Source organism: Coptis chinensis, chromosome 8 (genome assembly GCF_015680905.1).
Source record: "Coptis chinensis isolate HL-2020 chromosome 8, ASM1568090v1, whole genome shotgun sequence".
NCBI classification, from domain to species: domain Eukaryota; kingdom Viridiplantae; phylum Streptophyta; class Magnoliopsida; order Ranunculales; family Ranunculaceae; genus Coptis; species Coptis chinensis.
In genome coordinates, this window is record NC_141463.1 from 57,133,196 (window position 1) to 57,154,069 (window position 20,874).

The following is a 20,874-nucleotide window of genomic DNA, read 5'->3' on the forward strand; positions in this document are numbered from 1 at the left end:
CATATATATTTTCAAGTTTTTTTTTTGTAACTCGCATTCTAGCTTGGCAACCACACCTAACAGTCGAAGTATTTATCGAAGCTACACCTTTACTTTCTTCTTTCTTGTTATGGACCTTCTCACGTGAGCAAACCAATAGACAACTAGAAGGCAATTCCACACCAGTTTGTTTTTTATTGGTAGTCCGAACATGAATCTCAAATCCTTCTTGTTTACCAAACTCTCTATAGTAAGTCTTTGCTTCATCAACACTATTGAGCTTCATACCTAAGTGCGGAGCAACTAATATCTCGACATCTTTACTTTGGGAATCAGTACAACGAGAAGAAGACTCGTCAACAGCTCCAACATTCCCTTCCATTTCTAGAAAATTCAAAAAGTGAGGAAAATATCAAACGGAATAAATGCAGAACCATAACGAAATAAATATCAAGTGACTCCCATATTAAATTTCCAATTTTAACTCTTAAAAAAATTAGACAGTAATTAAATGTGGGCGTGCGCCTATTAGTTGTGCTCTATCTATAAGCGTGCGCCTATTAAACTAACCACGCACAAACACTAGAAAAAATTAAAAACGTGGAAGGTGGGTGGGTGGGTTTCTTCCTAACATTTGATACACTAAAACAAAATAGAAATAACTCACCAAAAAGGTAAAAAGCTTCAAACTTGAATTGTTTTCTTTAGGTGAGGAGAGCGGTCGAAGATTTTATGTAGAGGGAGAGAGAGTTCATCAAACTCTCAGTTGGGATTTGTTGGGAGAGATTGATTTTGTTGGGTGGAAGGAGAAGAGCTGAGATTAATTTGTTGGGTGGAAGGGGAAGAAGAGTCGGGTGGTTTGTTCGTGAGTTTTTTTTAGAATAGAAAGTCAAATGAGTAAGTTACCCTCCCTAATTCCTTTGTTAAATGAGATCAAGATCTGGACGTTGGTTGGACTATAATCTAGTGTATGTGGTGGGCTGTCAAGATTAGCTGTCAAGGTAGCCAGCCCCTATACTGTTATATAGCAATATATTAATATGAAATTATAATGTAGGAGATGTTGAGATGTTTTTATCTTCTAAGGATTACTTGGAATAACCAACATATACAAAGAGCGAATTGAAAGAAGTACTTTGACTGGTCATTGTTACTTTTTGTTGTTAAGAAGGATATGAATATCAGAAATATATTCACAGTTATCATCTCATCATCACCGTCCTCAACTAAAGCATTTTTTTCTCGCATAAATTGATGACATTATTTGTGAATCTCATTCTACATCAACCTATCCATTACAGTATGCATTGGAGCCTCGAAAATAAGATCAACCCATTGTTATTGTTAGTTGCGGTTGTTCTCGATCCTAGGTTCAAGTTGGAATATGCATGTGAGGTTTAGTTTGATGAATTTATATGAAGCCTCGAAGATCGATTCGATTGTAAAGAAAGTGAAGACTACATTACAGCGTTTGTATGAGTGGTATACTGGGAATAGCTTAAGTATGGCATCACATAATGAGAGTGAAGAAATTGTCTCTGACGATGAGGTCAACGACTTTGCCACTGAATGGAGAAGGTATATCCAGAAGCAGCAAAGGTTGGGGAGTGTGTCAGAGGTTGAGAAGTATTTGACATATCTTCTTGAAGAAGAAAGTGGACATAAAGCTTTTGAAATCTTGGGTTGGTGGAAGAATAATGCCACCGAGTATCCATTTCTCTCTCTCCTGGCGCGGGATGTACTTGCCATTCCTGTGACTTCGGTTGCATCAAAGTCTACTTTTAGCACAAGAGGTCGTATACTTGATCCATTTGACAGTTCCTTGCAGCCTAACATGGTTGAAGCCCTCATATGTATGCAAAATTGGCTCCGGTCTAATGCAAAGCCAATCGATCTTCAAGCTTTAATGACAGAAATAGAACAATATGACGCAATGGATGCAGGTACACTTTTCAGCAGCTTTGTACTAATATCTTTTGTTTATAACTTTAATTGGTTATTTATTTAATCAGAATTGTTCGAAGCAGCAACTTCATCGTTATTATTGCAGACTTCTTCTTCTCAAAAAGTTGAAAGGTCCATCTAAATCTATCGTTTATTTTCAATACAGCCTTCAAGCCCCTGCAACGTTTTTATATCGATCAATGATAAGTGACTATCTCATCCCCAAGACGTGGTCAGCGAGAATTATTTATTGGGGTCTTGGGGACCATATACACAACCAAACGCAGGGAAAAAAAGGCTCAAGATCTAAATCAAATTAAGGTATGTGATGAAAAAAGGCTCAAGATCCAAATCGAATTAAGGTATGTGATGAAAAAAGGCAAGGTCAAAATTTGTTATTTGAATTATTGTGTTCTCATTTTGTTTTTATTTCTCTTCTCTTGGTTAGTTATTTATGATTTTTAGTTATTTATTTTTTGTATCTATTTCAAAAACATGCATGTTATTGTGAGGTTCTGCTGGTAATGGCCTGACTCTTTTGGTGTCCTTTTTCTATTTGAAGAAACGCTTATTGAGATGTATTAAATTTGGGCTAGAAAGAGCATACTTCTTTTTTTTTTTTTTTTGTCATTTAATTGTTTTTTAAATTGATGATGAAGTATGTTTAAATTCTTCTTTTGTTTCTAATATATTTTTTCTAAAAACATTTGTTCTGTGTTGTCATTTTTATATTTTGATGGAGAAATTGGGACACTGGAGGGAATTCAAGACATGAGGTGGAAGTTCAGTGGGAATTGCTACCGAGCAATGGTGCTCTCAAAGTGCTAAACATATGCATATTAAGGTGTTTATAACAATATTATAATTAAGAGATGGAATAGGAGACAACAGAGTGGATGAAAAAATTTCTTAGGATTTAACTTCTCAAGCTCTTCTGGAATCCAGACAATGATACATACCATAGATTGTTGCAAAGGTATATAGAAAGGGAGATGCTATAGTAACTATTTTGTCATTAGTGAAAAATTTGGCATCGGGCTAGCTATTATATAGAGATATAGCTAATCTGAATAAGCATTAACTATAAGCATGACTTATTGTAGGTATTTATTTGCACCTGACTTTAGGACTACTAATGAGATCATTTAGTTATGTAAATGTATTGCTCTCTATGTGAAATGTGAAAGAGAAATATAAAGTTGAATGTGCGGAATTTTGTCGTATTTTTGTGTCTATTGATATTTTTGTGTGTCTAACTTATCTACTGATATATTCAATGGCAATGACAGTTCATTTTTGTGTTTCCAATGATCATTTTCTCTTTACTTCTTCAAGCTTTTTAGTCTTCTTTTAACTTTATGTTCTTTTCGAAGCAAGTTAGAAGTTTGCAACTACTCTTCAACAGCAAATATCTCCTTTTTCACCAAGTTGCAAGCATCACAGGCCTTACCTTATCTTTTGTTTTATGGCTAGGATTACATCACACAATCATTAGGTGAGGTTCTTTGGCTAGCTATGAATAAATAATAGGAAAATAAAAGACCATTGATCGATATAAGACCATGTTAAGTTCTTAGTGATGTCCACGTCTTAAAAGTTATAACTCATGTAATTTCCGTTCACTGAGAAACTTTGAATACAATGGTTTGCTAACATTGTTAAATAACATGTGAGAACTTTCTTACTCTTAAAATTGTTCTTCAATAACATTCATTTTCTCCATTGTTATGTTAACAAGTTTGGGATTAATTTGAAAAGAATCGAACTTATAATCTTCAGTTAATTATATTTGTAACTTCATAATGTTACTATTTCGGCAAAAGCTAACGTTAGGAACTATATATATATATATATATACAAATGGGCTTAAGCACATCAACCAAAATTAAAAACCTAAAAATTAATAGGCCTACACATAATGGGTTTAAGAATAGCAGGCCCGACCACAGGTCGGGTTGCATGGCTAGTTTAAGGACATGTTTATGAAGATGAAGAAAATATTAATTGTTAAGCTACTAGGGTTTGCCCGTGCGGCAATGAACAACTCGTCGGAAAACCCAACCAATGTCAGTCATAAGCCCAATAACATCAATTGGGCCAACCCTATATGTAGTACTATGTTAAATTTGGAGGCCCAACAGTTTATGGGCTAGCCCAGTGTTTATAAGTCCAGCTGCAATTGTTGATTTTTGAGTGATTTTTAGATAGATCTCATAAATACTGATTTGGTTTAACAAAATTGTACATACTCCTAAATTACTTGGATTTTGAGCCGTCGGCTTTTCGGAGCCCACACCGTTCTGTTTTATTAGATAAATTATTATAGTCCCTATTGTAAGCTCATTAAGTAACATGAACACAATTCTTAGCTATTACTAATTAAATAAATCTTACTGTTTAGTCATGAGCCACTTGAGTGCCCATTAAGTACAGGACATCCCTACACAAAACTTGGTATTTGTAGGGATGAGGGATGAGTGGCTCGTGTCACAACATTACAACATTAACCACTCTCGTTTTCCTTACAGACTGTTCAATTGATGCTTGCCTAGTTGCCTTATGTTGTTAGTTCGTCTTTGTTCAATTGATTCACCATACTAAGCCAGACACAGAATGTGCTTATTTTCAATTTGTTTTTTTGGTATTTAGTTATTACAGTACGTGTATAACCACAGACAGCTACCGCCTACCAGAGATCCTCGTTTAGAAAATATAGTTAGCCAATAAATTGTTCATTTCTTGAGAATAATATTAAAAAACTGGTTAATTAACAACTCTTCTTCTTGCTCTTCGCTGTGATCAGCTTGATCCATAACAATGTCCCTTATAAGGACATAACCCCTTGGAGGATGAGTTCGTTCACAGAGTGCATTTCGGTCACCGTGGGAGTTAAAATTTTGTGAAATAATGAGGTACAATCTTGATGAAACCGAAACAGCCGAAGCAGCTATTCCATTGTGATCTTTATAAGTCAGCATCTTGATAAAGTCATGAAACATGAAATATATTCATCGTCCGTGTGGGCTGAGGTATTTGCCTTTCTCTATCATCCTCGTCTCCACGTAACATGTTACATACATATATCAATTCAATCAACTTTAAAGTTTAAACTGCATCATCAATCCACATCAACATCATCATCCACATCAACATGTTATACGGTTTTGGAATATTTGATTGAACAGTGATCCATCTGGGACCCATGCAGCACATGTTATATTTTCTCCAATCAGAAACTATAGGATATTGGTTATCGGCGTTTGTCGCCACATGCATGCCACAGGTTTTAGATTTACTCATGTAGAGTCATGTGATTCTATTCTATTTTAGTCAAAGCAGCTAGCTTCCGTGGTGATGGTGGCACCATTCTTTTTGGTGTAGAGTTAACTTTCACTAACATGTACCATTTCCCTACGTGTCTTCCAAAATGATATAGTTTGGTTTGCGAATATATAAAATTACATACCACAGCACATGCATTGTTCATTTTAGTTGGATTTTGGATCATGTTGCACTATGGGACCTGGGAATTCAGATACACTGACTATATAGGTTGATTTGCTTATAAGAGGGAGATGATAAACAATTAATCTCATGTTAGTTGGATTTTGGATTTTGTATTATGTCGTACGAACATACGTACGTAAACTTGGAGAAAAAAAGTAGTAAAACTAGATTAATTTGCAGTTTGCACTTTGCACCCAAGGAGCAAGTGAAATGTTAAAATCACATACGGCAAAATTTGATTAAACCCCGCAATTTTGCATGAGTTCAATCTTGTGCAACCAAAAACACAACCACATGGAGCCACATCTGTTTGTTAAAGATGTTGTTGCCTGATTGGTCTTGCAATCAGTGCAACTCAAATAAGTTGTTTGTGATTTATGGATGTCAGTAATTATTTGAGAAACAGAACTTTTTGTCCTTGGTAGGTACCTGGTCTCAGACCAAAAATTCCAAACAAACAAACAAACAAATGAGTGAAAATGACTTCATCACCACATCAAATTTGACAATCCTCATATTAACCGCTGAGACTGAACACATTCTGGTTATGAAATTCATATTCTAACGGTCTACCAAAACTGTAAAACTAGTAAACCTCCATTTTCGCATTTTAAAAATCAGAAACTGTTTCACAAGATGATTTCCATTTATCAATAAAAAAAAAAAAAAAAAGGTACTACAACTTCACCAGCCAACAAGAAACAGCAGCATGAATCTGTTAACAAATCTAACCACACTCAAGTCAAAACCACTTCAGTAATGGAACTCAAAAACCTCTTACTTCCTCTTCTCCTAATACTATTCATGGTGATCATCAACACTGTTGTTGGATATGGATCAATGTGTACGATTGCTGCGGCATTTGGAGACGAGGGGTTCTTTTGTTCCATTGATGCAAGTGGTAAACAAGAAATATTCTGTTGGGAGAAAGATAACTCATCATCTTCTGCTTCCGCTTACTTTAGTTCTCTTCCTTCTATGGCTGCTTTGAGTGGTGGTGAAGGTTTTATGTGTGGACTTGTAGCCAATACTTCGCAATTGTATTGTTGGAACTCAGTAAACTCTGGTACAGATCTAGTTCCACTGGTTTTTCAAAATACTGCTTATTCTCACATTGCTGCTGGAAAGAATCATGTATGTGCTGTTAGAGGATCTTATTATTCAAATATTGATTCTGGCATTGTAGATTGTTGGGAAATAGATCCAATGTTGAAAAACGGTTCAGAATATGTTTCTAAGTCTGAGTTTGTTAATCCTAATATAAGCAACCTTGTGTTAAGCAAAATTGTTTCTGGTGAGGGATTTAGTTGCGGTAATATCAGAGAAGGTGGGATTGTTTGTTGGGGTCCAAAGTCTGAAAACTTGGCTGTTTCGGAGAATTCGGAAAATTTCGTAAGCTTAGCTTCTAGTAGGGGATCCATTTGTGGAATATCAGAAGATTCAGGTGAAGTCAAATGTTGGGGTGAGGCTGATTCAGTTAGGAGCCCACCACTTGGTAGGCAATTTGTCGCTGTAACTGCTGGCTCGCGTCATTTTTGTGGAATTCGTGAAGATGATCATGGGATCGAATGTTGGGGTGATCATGACGCCTCGCTGATTCCAAAGAATTCTGGTTTTTTAGCACTTGCTTCGTCGGATTTTATTACATGTGGAGTTCGCGAAGACGACCTGTTACTTGATTGTTGGAGAATGCAGAAGCCATCACCTCCTGATTATGATCCTCCATTACAGTTGTGTAGTCCAGGCCTTTGCACCTCTGGTTCATGTGGTGAGGGAAAGTTTGCTTTCAATGCTAGCATCCTTAGTGTGCCAGATCTGACGAGTTTATGCATTCGGAAAGATTTGAGGATGTGCTTGCCTTGTGGATCAAATTGCTCTGCTGGATTTTTTCCTTCTAGTGTATGTAGTGAGAATGCTGATAGATTATGCACATCGTGTTCACTTTGTCAGAACAGTTCTTGTTGGAATATATGTGGACTTCCTTCATCATCTACGATAGAACACGAGGAACGACAGCAAATAAAGAAACTAGCAGTCATTATTGGATCTTCAGTTTCAGGTTTTATGTTGGTATTAATTGGGTGGTTAATTTTCCCCCGTATCATGACTAACAAGGAAGAACAAGGGAAAAAACACTGTACATTTTGTATAGGCAAGCCAGAAGTAGAAGACGAAGTTACTGTTGAGCTGCAGCTCCCTCTATCAAAGGCTCCATCTATTGGGACTGCCCAAGTGTTCCGCTTGTCAGATTTGAAGGACGCTACCAATGGCTTCAAGGAATTCAATGAACTGGGCAGGGGAAGTTATGGGTTTGTTTACAAGGCCATTCTTTCTGATGGACAGCAGGTCGCAGTGAAGAGGGCCAATGCGGCAACAATAATTCACACAAGTAGTAGAGACTTTGAAGCAGAACTGGAGATCCTTTGCAATATCCGCCATGTGAGTGTAGTGAACTTGTTGGGCTACTGCATAGAGATGGGGGAAAGATTGCTTGTTTACGAGTTCATGCCCCATGGCACACTGCATGATCATCTTCATGGCGGTTTATCTCCTCTAAATTGGAATGTCAGGTTGAAGATATCAATGCAGGCTGCAAAGGGACTTGAATACCTTCACAAGGATGTTGTTCCCCCCATTGTACATCGCGATGTCAAGGCCTCAAATATTCTTTTGGACTCTGATTGGGCGGCACGAATAGACTTTGGTCTTTTGAGTACTGGGAATAAGGAGCAAAATGGAGATATAGCAAGTGATGTATACAACTTTGGCATAGTTTTGCTGGAGATTCTCAGTGGAAGGAAAGCTTATGACAATGATTATAAGCCTCCTGGCATTGTCGAATGGGCAGTTCCCTTGATCAAGCAGGGTAGGGCGGCTGCTCTCTTTGATCATAATGTGGCACTTCCAAGAAATGTGGAACCTCTGCTCAAACTTGCCGAGATAGCTGAGCTTGCACTGAAAGACGAGCCCAGTGAGCGTCCCACAATGTCTGGTCTAGCTATGTGGTTGGAGCAGACCGTGAAGTGCGGACTGACTTTGTAAGCGAGTTTGATCCTCCATTTGGGTTCTTGGTTCTATTGGACCAAGGGAACAATCTGCGTATGAGTAGCTTCAAGTGAGTTCTGCTCTTTCTTGGTGTATATTTGTTGTAAGCTTGTACATTTTATTGGCTAAATTATTTTGGAATTCACAAATGAGATATTTTTAGCGCTAAGCAGGCAAGATTTCTGCCTTAGTTTTTTCCAAGCGAGATGATTGAGAGTTCAATGGGCCTTTCACCATCTGCGTAAGCATTTGGCGTGCTGTAATCTTCTGGGGGATAAAATTGTAAACAAAATGAATACTTCTGTACCATGTTGCTGCTCAGTGAAATTTATACACTACTGTACTAAAGCATGTTTGATTATACATAAGTCCAAGTTTGCGTCGCCAAAGATCAAGTAGCTATGGAGGGAGCCAATGCTACAGAGCCTAAACTAGAGGAAGGAAGCCCGCATTGGCTTGAAGTTGGATTTTTCCGACAGTGCAATCTTAGGCTCACTATCTTAAACCACTCCATAGTGGATTGTTAGATAGTTAGATGGTTTTGTTTTGGGTGTTGAAGTGCTTTTTATAAAGCATTTTGTAGGCTTCACAGCCACATTGTACATTACTCCCCCCCCCCTCTTTTTTTTCTTAATACAAAAGTTAGCTCACTTAGCAAAAAAAAAAAAAAAAAAAAAAAAAATCGCCAAAGATCAAGTAGTAACGTGGAAAATAACTCTAGATTCATCAGAATACACTTGTTCTTATTGTTTGAAATAGTTATGTAACCTGTTCAAGAAAACTAATGCACTGCAAAAGCAGAAAGAAATTGTGAGTTGGACACCTTTGAAAAATATACAGAGGCACTGATTGCAAAATCAAAGGCAGTGTAAACATCAAGTCTCTTTTACCATTAGGCTAAGAGCTATTTCTGCCAAGGTTTCAAGTATCTATTAGTTTGTCAGTTGGTTTTTTTATTTAGTTGTTTGTGCTTTTGGCTAAACCGCTAAACCTTATCACAGACATGTTAATCACGTACAGTTGTAGGAATGATGACTGACCGGTCATGATAATATGCATTAATACAGCACCATGTCAGATAATAAACCCCATATTATTCAACATTGAGTTGTCTGGGACCTGAATAATTAGTACTTGCAAGTTGCAACACTGCGGATTCAATGGATGTGCTGAAGTTAAACGTGGGTCCTTTTTGAGTCCTGTCTACACTTAGTAAGTCTAAATTGGAACATGAGATGTTCCAAACTGGGGAGATCAAATAGTCAACCTACCCTTCCAATTCCTCTCTGGTACATGTTCTGACGTACAAAAGTATCTTGTGGATTCTCTCGAGTCAATTGAAACAAAATTGTTTAGAGTGCGTGGAAATCCCTACTATGCAACTGAAAAAAACTACTGACAAATTGGCCTTTTTATAATACATAATACCGAATCTTTAAAGACTGCAAGTTAATACATACTTAATCTATACCAGCATAATAATCTATAAGCCCTTAGAAAGAATTACTGATCTAAAGAGTACGGATCTTTATACCAAAAGAAAAAATAAAAGAAGGGTTAACCAATATCCCTACTAGATGAGCCAATTAGGATCCCCTACTAGATGGGAAATTAGGGTCTCCCCCCAATACACACAAAAAAAACAAGGTAAACTCAAATTGACTTTTTTGTGTGTGTATGTAGGGGGAAGACCCTAATTTCTCCATCTAGTAAAGGGCAATCCTAATTGGCTCATCTGGGGGTAATACTAGTTAATCCAATTTATAAAAGAAAGAGGACTTGATTTTAAGCAACCTTTAATGTTCCACTGGGATTATATGTTGTAGGATAGGTGGTCTAACCCTTGCATGTGCAGTACATTTGCAACTTAGATTGTTCTTGTTTACCTGCATAATTTCCCATGTAAATCGATATATTTGAGCTAGGACTAATTAGCAGGAATCTTTGAAGTTGTTCAATTCATAAGCGTTTCTACCCTTAGATCGATTCGTTGCAAATATAGGTAAAACTTTGAAGGTTTAAATGGCAGCACACTTCTCACTGAACTCTAATATTTTAGGTAGAGTTTTAGTGGTACTTGGAACAGCAGACTCTGTTAGTCTGTTATAGTTCAAAACCACCTGAAATCGTCTACAGATAAACAAGCATATCCATATTATCTTATTTTGTTGATCAACTGCTATCGTTTACTAGCATCTTCAATCACACAGCAGAGACATTTGACATTATTGAGGCCAAAAAACATGTCTTATGTATTAAAAAGTTAACCATGGACACTTTTGATCAGAAGTCAATTTCCTTTTTAACAATGGAAGAATGATGCACCAGAAACAAATAAGATAACTATTTGAAGTGGTTATTAAATCCCATACTCAACTTTTAAGGATGCTCTAAGAAAGATTCTATCTATCAACTTTAATTTGTAGATTAACATACGTTCTGTCCTAGTACAACTCGGACAGGACGACTTGTAAAGGAAGGAAGTGCTACCAATGCACGCAGCAAGTTGATCTGTCAGGACAATTTTCTTCATACACTGTGGACCTGCCCTTCCACCTAGATTGTTTGTTACTTAACAATTACTCGGATCCTGCTTAGATGCTTGATGTTGGAAAGGAGCATATACTGAATTAGAAATTCTTAACCAACTTACACACAATCACACACACAAACCAACAAACCGATGCGAGGTAACTACAGTGTTATATCTCAGCAACACGAATTCTATTTTCCATTCAATTTGAAGTTTCTACACCAACCTACTTCTTGTAGAAAGTAATTTAGGGAAAAGTTAAGTGAATGAGAGAGCTCATCACTTATATTTATAAAATCATAATAGAAACCCTATAAAGGGTAATAAAGTAATTACAGAGGTAATATAGGAAAAATACTATAATAGCCCTGCTAACACACCCCCTCAAGCTGGACTATGGATATCACACATACCCAGCTTGGACAAAACCTCTGAAAATAGTCCACTACTAACTGCCTTCGTAAGAAAGTCCGCAAACTGCTGAGACGTCGGAACATATAAAACACAAATCTGTCCAGAAGTCACTTTCTCACGTAGAAAGTACCGATCAACCTCTATATGTCTGGTACGATCATGTTGCATAGGATTAGCCAAAATGTTAAGAGCAGACTTGTTGTCACAGTAAAGCGTCATCGGAAGAGAGACATGTAGATAAAGGTCTCGTAGAAGACGTTTTAGCCATATCAGCTCACATACACCTTGGCCCATCGCCCTATACTCTGCTTCGGCACTGGACCTAGAAACAACATCTTGTTTCTTACTCCGCCATATAACCAAATTACCACCAATAGTGGTACAATACCCGTATAGATCGACGATCGATCTACAACCCGCATAGTCGACATCCGGATCCCCACTCCTCGACCGAGAATGACCATTATCTCAAACAAAGGCCACGCCCGTGACATCCTTTGAGATAACGGCTACCCTAATAGTCATCAAGATGAGGAAGGCACGGCTTGTGCATAAACTGACTGAGAACTCCAACCACTTATGTAATATCAGGACGGGTAAGAGAAACATAGAGGAGCTTCCCAAGAAGCTGCTGATACTGACCAATGTCGTCCAACAACTCCCCATCATAGTCGGCTAGGTGATGGTTTTGTTCAATAGGTGTCTCAGCAGGACGACATGCAAGTTGCCCTGAAGCAGAGAGAAGATCAAGAATATACTTTCTCTGAGAGATAAAAATACCAGAACTAGAACGAGCAACCTCAATCCCAAAGAAGTAACGTAAAGGGCTGAGATCTTTCACTTGAAAGCGGGTACTGAGATAGGATTTCAGGTCACTAATACCCTGAACATCATCGCCAGTAATAACAATATCGTCCACATAAACAAGCAATACAACAATCTTCGAACCAGAGTGTCGAAGAAACAAGGTGTGGTCAGCTTGACTCTGAACATATCCATATCGCGGTCATGGTCGCGACAAATGTTTCCTGACCAAGTCGCGAGGAGACTGCTTAAGCCCATAGATAGACTTTTTCAACCAGCACACCAAGCCTGAAGTAGAAGAAGAACGGAAACCAGGTGGTGAAGACATATACATCTCTTCTTGTAAAGCCCCATTGAGAAAGACATTTTTCACATCCATCTGAAAAAGGGGCCATGACTTGGACGTAGCAAGAGAAAAATTAACTCAAATTGTATTCATCTTGGCCACGGGAGCAAAGGTCTCCTAATAATCAACCCCATGAATCTATGCATACCCCTTAGCAACCAACCGAGCCTTGTACCTACTAACTGTTCCATCTGGGTTTTGTTTCACCGTGTTACACCCGACTGCTCTACGGCCAGGTGGAAGAGAAACCAAGACCCAACTATTATTGACCTCTAATGCATGTAATTCCTCTAACATCGCAGCCTTCCAATGAGGTTGGGCCAACGCCTCTGCCACTGTACGTGGTATATCAACCAATGAGAGAGAATCCTGAAAAGATCTGTAACTAGGAGACAAACGATGATCTGAAGTATAATTAGTGAAAGAATAAGCTACAGTATTAGCATATCTAGCTGGCATTCCTGCAGTACGCTTCTCTTTCCGAATAGCAATAGGTGGAGTATCAGTTCTATCAACAACCGGTAAATCAACATCAATAGTAACTGGTACAGAAGGGATAGGAGATGGCTCAATACCTGATAAAAGTGAATCAGTGACAAGTGGTGAACCTGGAGAAGCAGAAGATGTCAGGCAGTTTGGTGGAGAAGGTTGGCGCCCTGGATATCGACGAGTATAAACCTGTAAAGGAGGTGAAACCAAATGTGGAACTGGAGGGGAGACTATAGGCTCTGGCTGAACACTCATCGGAAGTGGAAAAGAAATAGGAACCAAATGTGAATCCTCATGAGGAAAAGGGAGTACCGGAAACCACTCCCCCTGAGATAGAACATCACCTGAAAAGAATGGAGCATGTTCGAAGAAGGTAACATCCATGGAGATGAAACAACGACGCGATGAGGGGTGATAACACCGATAACCCTTCTGAGTATGAGAGTAACCCAGGAACACACATTTCAAGGCACGTGGATCTAGTTTAGAGATAGACCTGGTGACTTGGACAAAACAAACACACCCATAAACATGAGGTGGGATTTGAAAAACAGAACGATCAAGATGAATAATGGAATACGGGGTGCGAAAGCCAAGAGCTCGAGATGGAGAACAGTTAATGAGATACACCGCCGTAAGGACAGCATCAGACCAGAAACGTGAAGGAACATTCATGCCAATAGACATAGCATGAGCAAGATCAAGAATATGATGGTTTTTTCTTTCTGATTTGCCATTTTGCTATGGAGTCTGAGTGTTAGAGGTTTGATGCAAAATACCATTGGCCTCACAGAACTGTCGAAGACCATGAGACAGAAATTCCCCACCCTGATCGAAACGAAAGACTTTAACTGTTGTACCAAACTGTGTATGAACCATTGCAGTAAAACTCTGGAAAATGGAGGAGACTTCATCTTTGAATTTCATTAAATAAACCCAAGTACACCTAGAGAATTCGTCAATGAATAACACAAAATAGCGAAATCCTAAAACAGAAGTGACCGGGGCAGGACCCCAAACATTAGAGTGCACAATATCAAACAAAGATGAAGTTTTATTACTACTTAATGGATAAGGGCTACAATGATGTTTAGCCAGTTCACATGTCTCACAAGATAGACTTGACATGGATACTTTGGAAAAGAAAGATGGAAAAAAATAACGTAGATACTCAAAAGAAATATGACCTAAGCGGTGATGCCAACGTAACACCCGCTTTACATTTTCACTACCAGATGAAGACTCTAATTGGAGGGCATGGGGAGAGATTGAAGAAATAGGTCTATCCAGTACATATAAGCCATCCTCTTCACATCCACTGCCAATCACCTTCTGCGACACCAGATCCTAGAAAACACAATAAGATGGATAAAAGGTTACACTGCAGTTTACATCTTTGGTAAGTTTACTAACAGAAATAAGATTGGTGGCCAACTTGGGGACATGAAGAACATCAGGTAACAAAAATGAATCAGTAACTGGGATACAACCCTGCCCTACAATAGGCGTTTCAGCCCCATTGGCAAGACGAACTGTCCGTTTCCAAGAACTAGTTGTATAATTCCGAAAAAGAGAAGACATACCAGTCATATTATCAGTGGCACCCGAATCAACAATCCAGGGTGAAGTCCGGGATGTAGAAGCACTATTGGCAGATGCAAAATTACCTACATGAGAAGGTCCCGGTTGAGAAGACATAGAGAGAAATTGCTGGAACCTGCTGATCTCTTCTGGAGAAAGAGCACTAGAAGCAGAAGACTCTAATGTACTAGAGTCAGTAGATAGGTGTGCTGAGGACTGAGATGTTGATCGTGGTGGTTGAAAACCAGGAGGACGACCGTGTAATTGATAACATGTTGCCTTTACATGCCCAAATCTACCACAATGATCACACTTCTTGTTTGGAGGACGAGAACTACCAGAGGCCATTGGCAATGGCAAAAGCCCAGGTAATGGTGCCCGGAAAGTTTGTGGAGGAACTGGCGGTGGTGGCGGATAAGCATAACGGACTGCCATAGCAGAAGTCTCAGACAGAAGACCAGGAGTATGAGGCACAGGCGCTTGACGACTCTGATCAGAGAGACAATATGCATGTGCTTCGTCGAGAGTTGGGAACGGATGCTTGTCAAGTAGATGAACAACAACATACTCAAACTCAGGATTGAGCCCAGCAAAAAACTGAAATACTCGATTCTTCTCCATAATTTTTGCATAAATCTCTGCTGCATTAGCTGGCCATTCAATAAAACTATCATAATGAGATAGTTCTTCCCAACCATATTGAAGTCTCGCATAGTACGCCCCAAGAGATCTAGTTCCCTGTTAGAAATTTCCAATCTCATTGGAAAGTTGGAAACTCCTTGCATTATTCTGTCTTTGAGAATATATTGTACGGAGAGATTCCCAAATAAGATATGCAGTGTCTGTAAACAAATAGCCAGCAAAAATTGTTGGTTGCATAGAATTAATCAACCAAGTCCTCACCATAGAATCATCTGAGAACCACTTAGCATACTTTGGATCAGTTTTTGCAGGTGCCTTTTCTGTGCCCAGAAGAAATCCTATCTTTCCACGGCCTCCAACAAACAGTTTTACAGATTGTGCCCATCGAACATAGTTCAAACCATCTAGTAGCTGCGAGGTAACTTTCAAATTCGGATTATCATGAACAGGGTAGAAGGATTGGACATCTTCACCCGTTCTAACCGAAGAAACAATCGAGATAGTAGAATCATCGCTATTAGTCATATCGATTAAATAATTACCTCAAAAATAATAAACAGATTTGAGATTTAGATCAACACCTATCGCATCTCGCGATTGGTTAAAAAAAAAAAAAAAAAAAAAAAACGCGGAAGCTTAGGTTGCAATAAGAACAATTTGCTTTAATGGTTCTGATACCATGTAGAAAGTAATTTAGGTAAAAGTTAAGTGAATGAGAGAGCTCATCACTTATATTTATAGAATCATAATAGAAACCCTAGAAAGGGTAATAAAGTAATTACAGAGGTAATATAGGAAAAATACTATAATAGCCCTGCTAACACTTCTAGGGGTGGTCTCAATACAAATGACATGTCGAAGGCATCAGATCTATCATCTGTCCCTACTTCACACTTAGGTCATCTTTTCCAAAATCAAATGTCTTCTAGTAATTTTCTTTTTATAAGTAAATGATCTACAATTACGAGTTGACCAATATGGTATCCGAGCTTAAAAAGGATATTAGTGACAGAATCAATAAACGAGCACTCAATTTTATTAATGAGTTACATATGTATTACTTGTATGCACAAAGTACAAACACCATCCACAGAAAGCACTACTCTTTCAGATAGTAAGTTCACAACATTTCTCGGACGTGTTTTACTTAAAACATGCAAAACATAAATCAACAACAAAGAATTTATTACACAGAATACACACGACATAAGTAGTGGCAAGTGCTGAATGTAACAACTTCTTTGAGGTAGTTCTCAGCAGCAGCATACTGCCTTCTTTTGTCCTCAATGGCTAAAGCATCAAGAGCTTTATCCTGTGAAACGACAAGAAAGAAATGTTACATGAGTTTGTCTTTAAAATGCATCAAGTGTCCGAGACTCAACGCAGAAAGACCAGTCATAGAATGGACAAACGAACTCACGCAAATGCAAATAAGAAGTACAGGAGGCAAGTCTTGGTAGCTTCTCAAGCTATCAAGAATTCTTCTCCAACTCTTTCTATGGGAGAAGAAAGACAAGAGCTCGGATCACACCCTTGGATAGGCAAAGGCGAACGCGGAGCGCGCTCAATCGTCTGAGGTTCATCAAGGCAAGAGCGCGGGTTGTGCCTCGAGCAAGACTAATATGAGTGCGGAGTGTGCCCTAGTCGGTTTTGACAGAGATTTGTCAGATTTGTATGTTTTCTATAAAGAAAAATCCCCAATCCTTTTAGAAACAATAGACACGAATATGCACTCATGTTGTGCTATATAAACACCTCTGTAACACAAAACCAATATCAATCAAGCAATATAAAACCTTTCTTCTCCCGTGGACATAGGTCGCTGCATTGGCACCGAACCACTATAAATCATTGTGTTTTGTCTCTTTAATTAGGTGTTAAATTCTATATGGTATAAGAGCGGAGCGCTTAATCTCTCTCTAAATCAATCTAGATAAACACAATACACTATGTCCAAAACCAAACCCAAAGTCTGCTGTTACAACATAAACTGATTCTAATCCTGGTTGGAAGCTGTCATCAGTTCTCTTGAATGGAATGAGCTATATATCTTGGTCTAGGACTGTTTCACTATCGCTTGGTGGAAAGAGGAAATTAGGGTTCATTAATGGTGCAAAGGTGTGTCCTGCCATTGATGATGCCGAATGTGAGAATTGGGTTTCCAATGATCAGCTTGTTCGATCTTGGTTACTCAATTCTATGGAGTCTACTATTGCTGGGATTTTTACTTTATCTGATTCTGCAAAGGAGATGTGGGATTCAATTAAAGATTTATACGGAAACCAGAACAATTATGCCCGTGTGTTTGAACTTCAACTCGCAATCGGTGCTTTGCAACAAGGTGAGAAATTTTTTACAGAACACCTTGGGAATTTGAAGAAATTGTGGGATGAGTTAAACATATATCGTCCACACACCATTGATGTGAAGACTCTGTTGAAACGGGCTGAAGAGGATAAAATCTTCACAGTATTTCGTAGTCTTAAACCAAAATATGAAAATCTGGAAAGCAACATTCTAATGGAAAGCACTCTTCCATCACTTGCTGCTGTTTGTGCAACTATTCACAGGGAGGAAACAAGGAAGAAAACCATGAACTCCGAGGTAAAGTCCTCAATCTCTGAATCTACTGTATTACTTGCAGAAAACGATTTTAGAAAGAAGTCACAGGGATTTGAAAAGGGTAAGGGAAAAAGAGAACCGTCTCACTGTGATCATTGTGGAAAGAACTGGCACACCAAGGATCGTTGTTGGGAATTATATCCACATATTAAGAATGAAAAGGAATTGTCCAAGAAAGAGCATGCTGCTGTTGCCGAGACATCAATGTCCAACTCAGATATTAGTCATCAGTTGAGTCAAATTCTCCAACAACTCACTAAGTCCATGTCTTCTAGCAAAGGTCAGTTTGGCTCAACTCATGTGTCAGGTAATTTACATGCCTATTTTACTGTGCCAGAAAACAGTAACTCATGGATAATTGATTCAGGGGTTACTGATCATATGGCTAATTGCCCTGCCTTTGTCCATAATTTTGTGTCCATAACTGAAAAACATAATATTTCCATAGCAAATGGTTCCACCGTTCTCATTCTAGGTAGTGGTCAAGTGAATTTTTTTGATCAAAATCTCAAGAGTGATGCTTTAGTTGTTCCTTCATTCCCTGTTCAACTTTTATCTGTTGGAAAACTTACCAATTCGTTAAATTGTGATGTCATTTTTTCTCCAAACTCTGTCGTCTTTCAGGATCAAAAGTCGAAGAGGACGATTGGTGAAGAAATTTATTCCAATGGACTCTATTTGTTGAAGTCACATAAGAAGGTGTGTCAAACTAGTGATTTACTTGAGAGTCGTATTTTGCATAAAAGACTTGGGCATCCATCTAGTCATGTCCTGTCAAATTTGTTTCCGCATGTTTCTTTAAACTCTGATGATGTTTGTGATGTTTGTCAATTTTCTAAACAAACTCGTTTATCATTTCCAAACTTGAATTCTGTGTCAAATAAGTTGTTTGAGTTAATTCATTTTGATTTATGGGGACCTGCTCCCATTAATTCTTATGATGGCTATAAGTATTTTGTGTTGTTCATTGATGATAAATCTTGTGCTACATGGTTATATTTATTGAAATCGAAAACTGAGGTTGTGACTGTATTCAAAGATTTTCATACTATGATTACTAACCAGTTTGGTGCTAATATCAAGATATTTAGATCTGACAGTGGCACTGAGTTTTGTGAAGGTATGTTACCTAAGTATCTTCGTAGCCAAGGGATAATTCATCAAACTAGCTCTGTTGGCACACCTCAGCAGAATGGCGTGGCTGAAAGAAAGAACAGACACCTTTTGGAAACCACTTGTGCTCTTATGTTGGGCATGAATGTTCCTAAGCACTACTGGTCTCATGGCGTCTTAACTGCTGCCTATTTGATTAATCGTCTTCCCAGTCGGGTTCTTGGTTTTAAATCCCCATTGGAAGTGCTCAAAGCTAGGCCACTGGATCTCTCTCATCTGCGAGTGTTTGGGTGTGTCTGTTATGTGCATCTGCAAGCTATTCATCGAGATAAATTTGATGCTCGGGCTACTCGATATGCGTTTGTTGGTTATTCTACCACACAGAAAGGCTACATATGTTACAATCCTGCGACAAGGAAACTGGTTGTCTCTCGTGATGTCCGATTTGTGGAATCTGAAGCTTTCTTTCACGATTCAGCTGTGCCTGGGAATTGGTCCCAGGGGGAGTGTTTGGCAGATTTGGCACCTCTCCAAGCTGTTATTATGGCTGATTTGGCTCCTCTCCCAGCAGTTGGCGAAGGCATTGTTCATGTCCCAATGGTTGGTGAAGTTATAGTTCCTGCCACTGAAGAATTGGGCTCTCTTGAAAGCAGCGCAAAGCGCCTGAGTGATCCACGATCCATCCACATGGGGATGGGGATGAGCAAAGCAAGGCGGGCGGGCGCTCTGGTGCTTCTCTAGCTCCTCCAGCTCCTCCAGTTTCTAGACAATCTGAGCGAGAGAGACGACCTCCAGTAACTCTCAAGGATTACTATAAATCTGATAGAAAACGACATCCTCCAGTGACTCACAGGAATTTTTGTTCTTTGCATGATGTTACATATCCTCTATAAGAGTATATAACATATGTCAATATCACTTCATCTTATCAATCTTTCTTAAGTACAGTCGATGACGTGCAAGAACCAAAGAACTTTAGAGAAACTAACTCTCGTCCAGTATGGAGAAAGGCGATGCAAGAAGAACTTCGTGCTCTAGACGAGAATAAAACTTGGGATATTGTTATGCTACCGTATGGAAAGAAAATTGTTGATTGTCAGTGGGTGTTCAGAAACAAGTTCAACAGTGATGGTTCCTTAGAGAGGTCTAAAGCTCGACTGGTTGCAAGGGAATTCACCCAAACCTATGGTCAGGACTACAATAAGACTTTTGCACCAGTTGCAAAGATGAATACATTTAGAGTTCTTGTATCTCTAGCTGTGAATCAAGATTGGAAATTATTTCAGATGGATGTGAAAAATGCATTCTTACACGGAGATCTTAAAGAAGAAGTGTATATGAGTATCCCACCTGGACATCCGAAGGAGACTAAGGTCAGATTAGTATGTAAGTTAAAAAAGGCAATCTATGGACTTAAACAATCTCCATGAGCGTGGTATGCCAAGCTCAGTTCTGTTCTAGCTATGATCGGTCTTAAGCGAAGTGATGCTGATCCTTCCTTATTTGTTAAATCTAGCAGGTCAGGATTGGTTATTGTTCTTATTTATGTTGATGACATAGTTATCACAGGTGATGACCTTATCAAGATTTCTAAGCTCAAGGAGTTACTGCACAAGAAGTTTGCCATCAAGGATCTAGGTATTATGAAGTACTTTCTTGGGATTGAAATTGCTTATTCAAAAAAAGGTATATTTCTAAATCAAAGAAAGTATGTGTTGGATATTTTGAGTGAAACAGGAAAGCTGGGGGTAAAACCATCTGATTTTCCAACTGACAGTGAAGCCAAGTTAGACAACACTGGTGATCTTCTTACTGATATTGGTCAGTATCAGCGATTAGTTGGTAAACTAATATA

The 20,874-nt window shown here is 38.6% G+C and overlaps 3 protein-coding genes across 3 annotated transcripts; 2 read left to right on the forward strand and 1 right to left on the reverse strand.

Moving 5' to 3' along the window:
- Positions 1–5,909: 5,909 nt before the first annotated feature.
- LOC147482069 (serine/threonine-protein kinase-like protein CCR2) lies at positions 5,910–8,823 on the forward strand. Its single transcript, XM_086577487.1, has one exon. The coding sequence runs from the start codon at positions 6,190–6,192 to the stop codon at positions 8,470–8,472; it is 2,283 nt and encodes a 760-aa protein (XP_086433613.1). The 5' UTR covers positions 5,910–6,189; the 3' UTR covers positions 8,473–8,823.
- Positions 8,824–14,088: 5,265 nt separating this feature from the next.
- LOC147482070 (uncharacterized) lies at positions 14,089–15,263 on the reverse strand. Its single transcript, XM_086577283.1, has 2 exons — positions 14,645–15,263; positions 14,089–14,408 (listed from the first exon to the last, which is right to left on the reverse strand). The coding sequence occupies exons 1-2, from the start codon at positions 15,261–15,263 to the stop codon at positions 14,371–14,373; spliced, it is 657 nt and encodes a 218-aa protein (XP_086433409.1). The 3' UTR covers positions 14,089–14,370.
- A 2,220-nt stretch (positions 15,264–17,483) lies between these two features.
- LOC147482071 (uncharacterized) lies at positions 17,484–19,760 on the forward strand. The gene is made up of 2 exons (XM_086579183.1): positions 17,484–18,605; positions 18,972–19,760. Exons 1-2 carry the CDS (start codon positions 17,484–17,486, stop codon positions 19,758–19,760), a joined length of 1,911 nt encoding a protein of 636 aa, XP_086435309.1.
- Positions 19,761–20,874: the final 1,114 nt, after the last annotated feature.

What these genes read in the sequence shown, in the direction of transcription:
- LOC147482069 (XM_086577487.1), top strand. Translation starts at nt 6,190, where the DNA reads ATGGAACTCAAAAACCTCTTACTTCCTCTTCTCCTAATACTATTCATG.
- LOC147482070 (XM_086577283.1), bottom strand. Translation starts at nt 15,263, where the DNA reads ATGGAGAAGAATCGAGTATTTCAGTTTTTTGCTGGGCTCAATCCTGAG. An exon ending in TGCCACTGATAATATGACTG is followed by an intron (nt 14,409 to 14,644) that starts GTATGTCTTCTC and finishes TGTGTTTTCTAG; the next exon opens with GATCTGGTGTCGCAGAAGGT.
- LOC147482071 (XM_086579183.1), top strand. Translation starts at nt 17,484, where the DNA reads ATGGAGTCTACTATTGCTGGGATTTTTACTTTATCTGATTCTGCAAAG. An exon ending in TGTTGAAGTCACATAAGAAG is followed by an intron (nt 18,606 to 18,971) that starts GTGTGTCAAACT and finishes ATTACTAACCAG; the next exon opens with TTTGGTGCTAATATCAAGAT.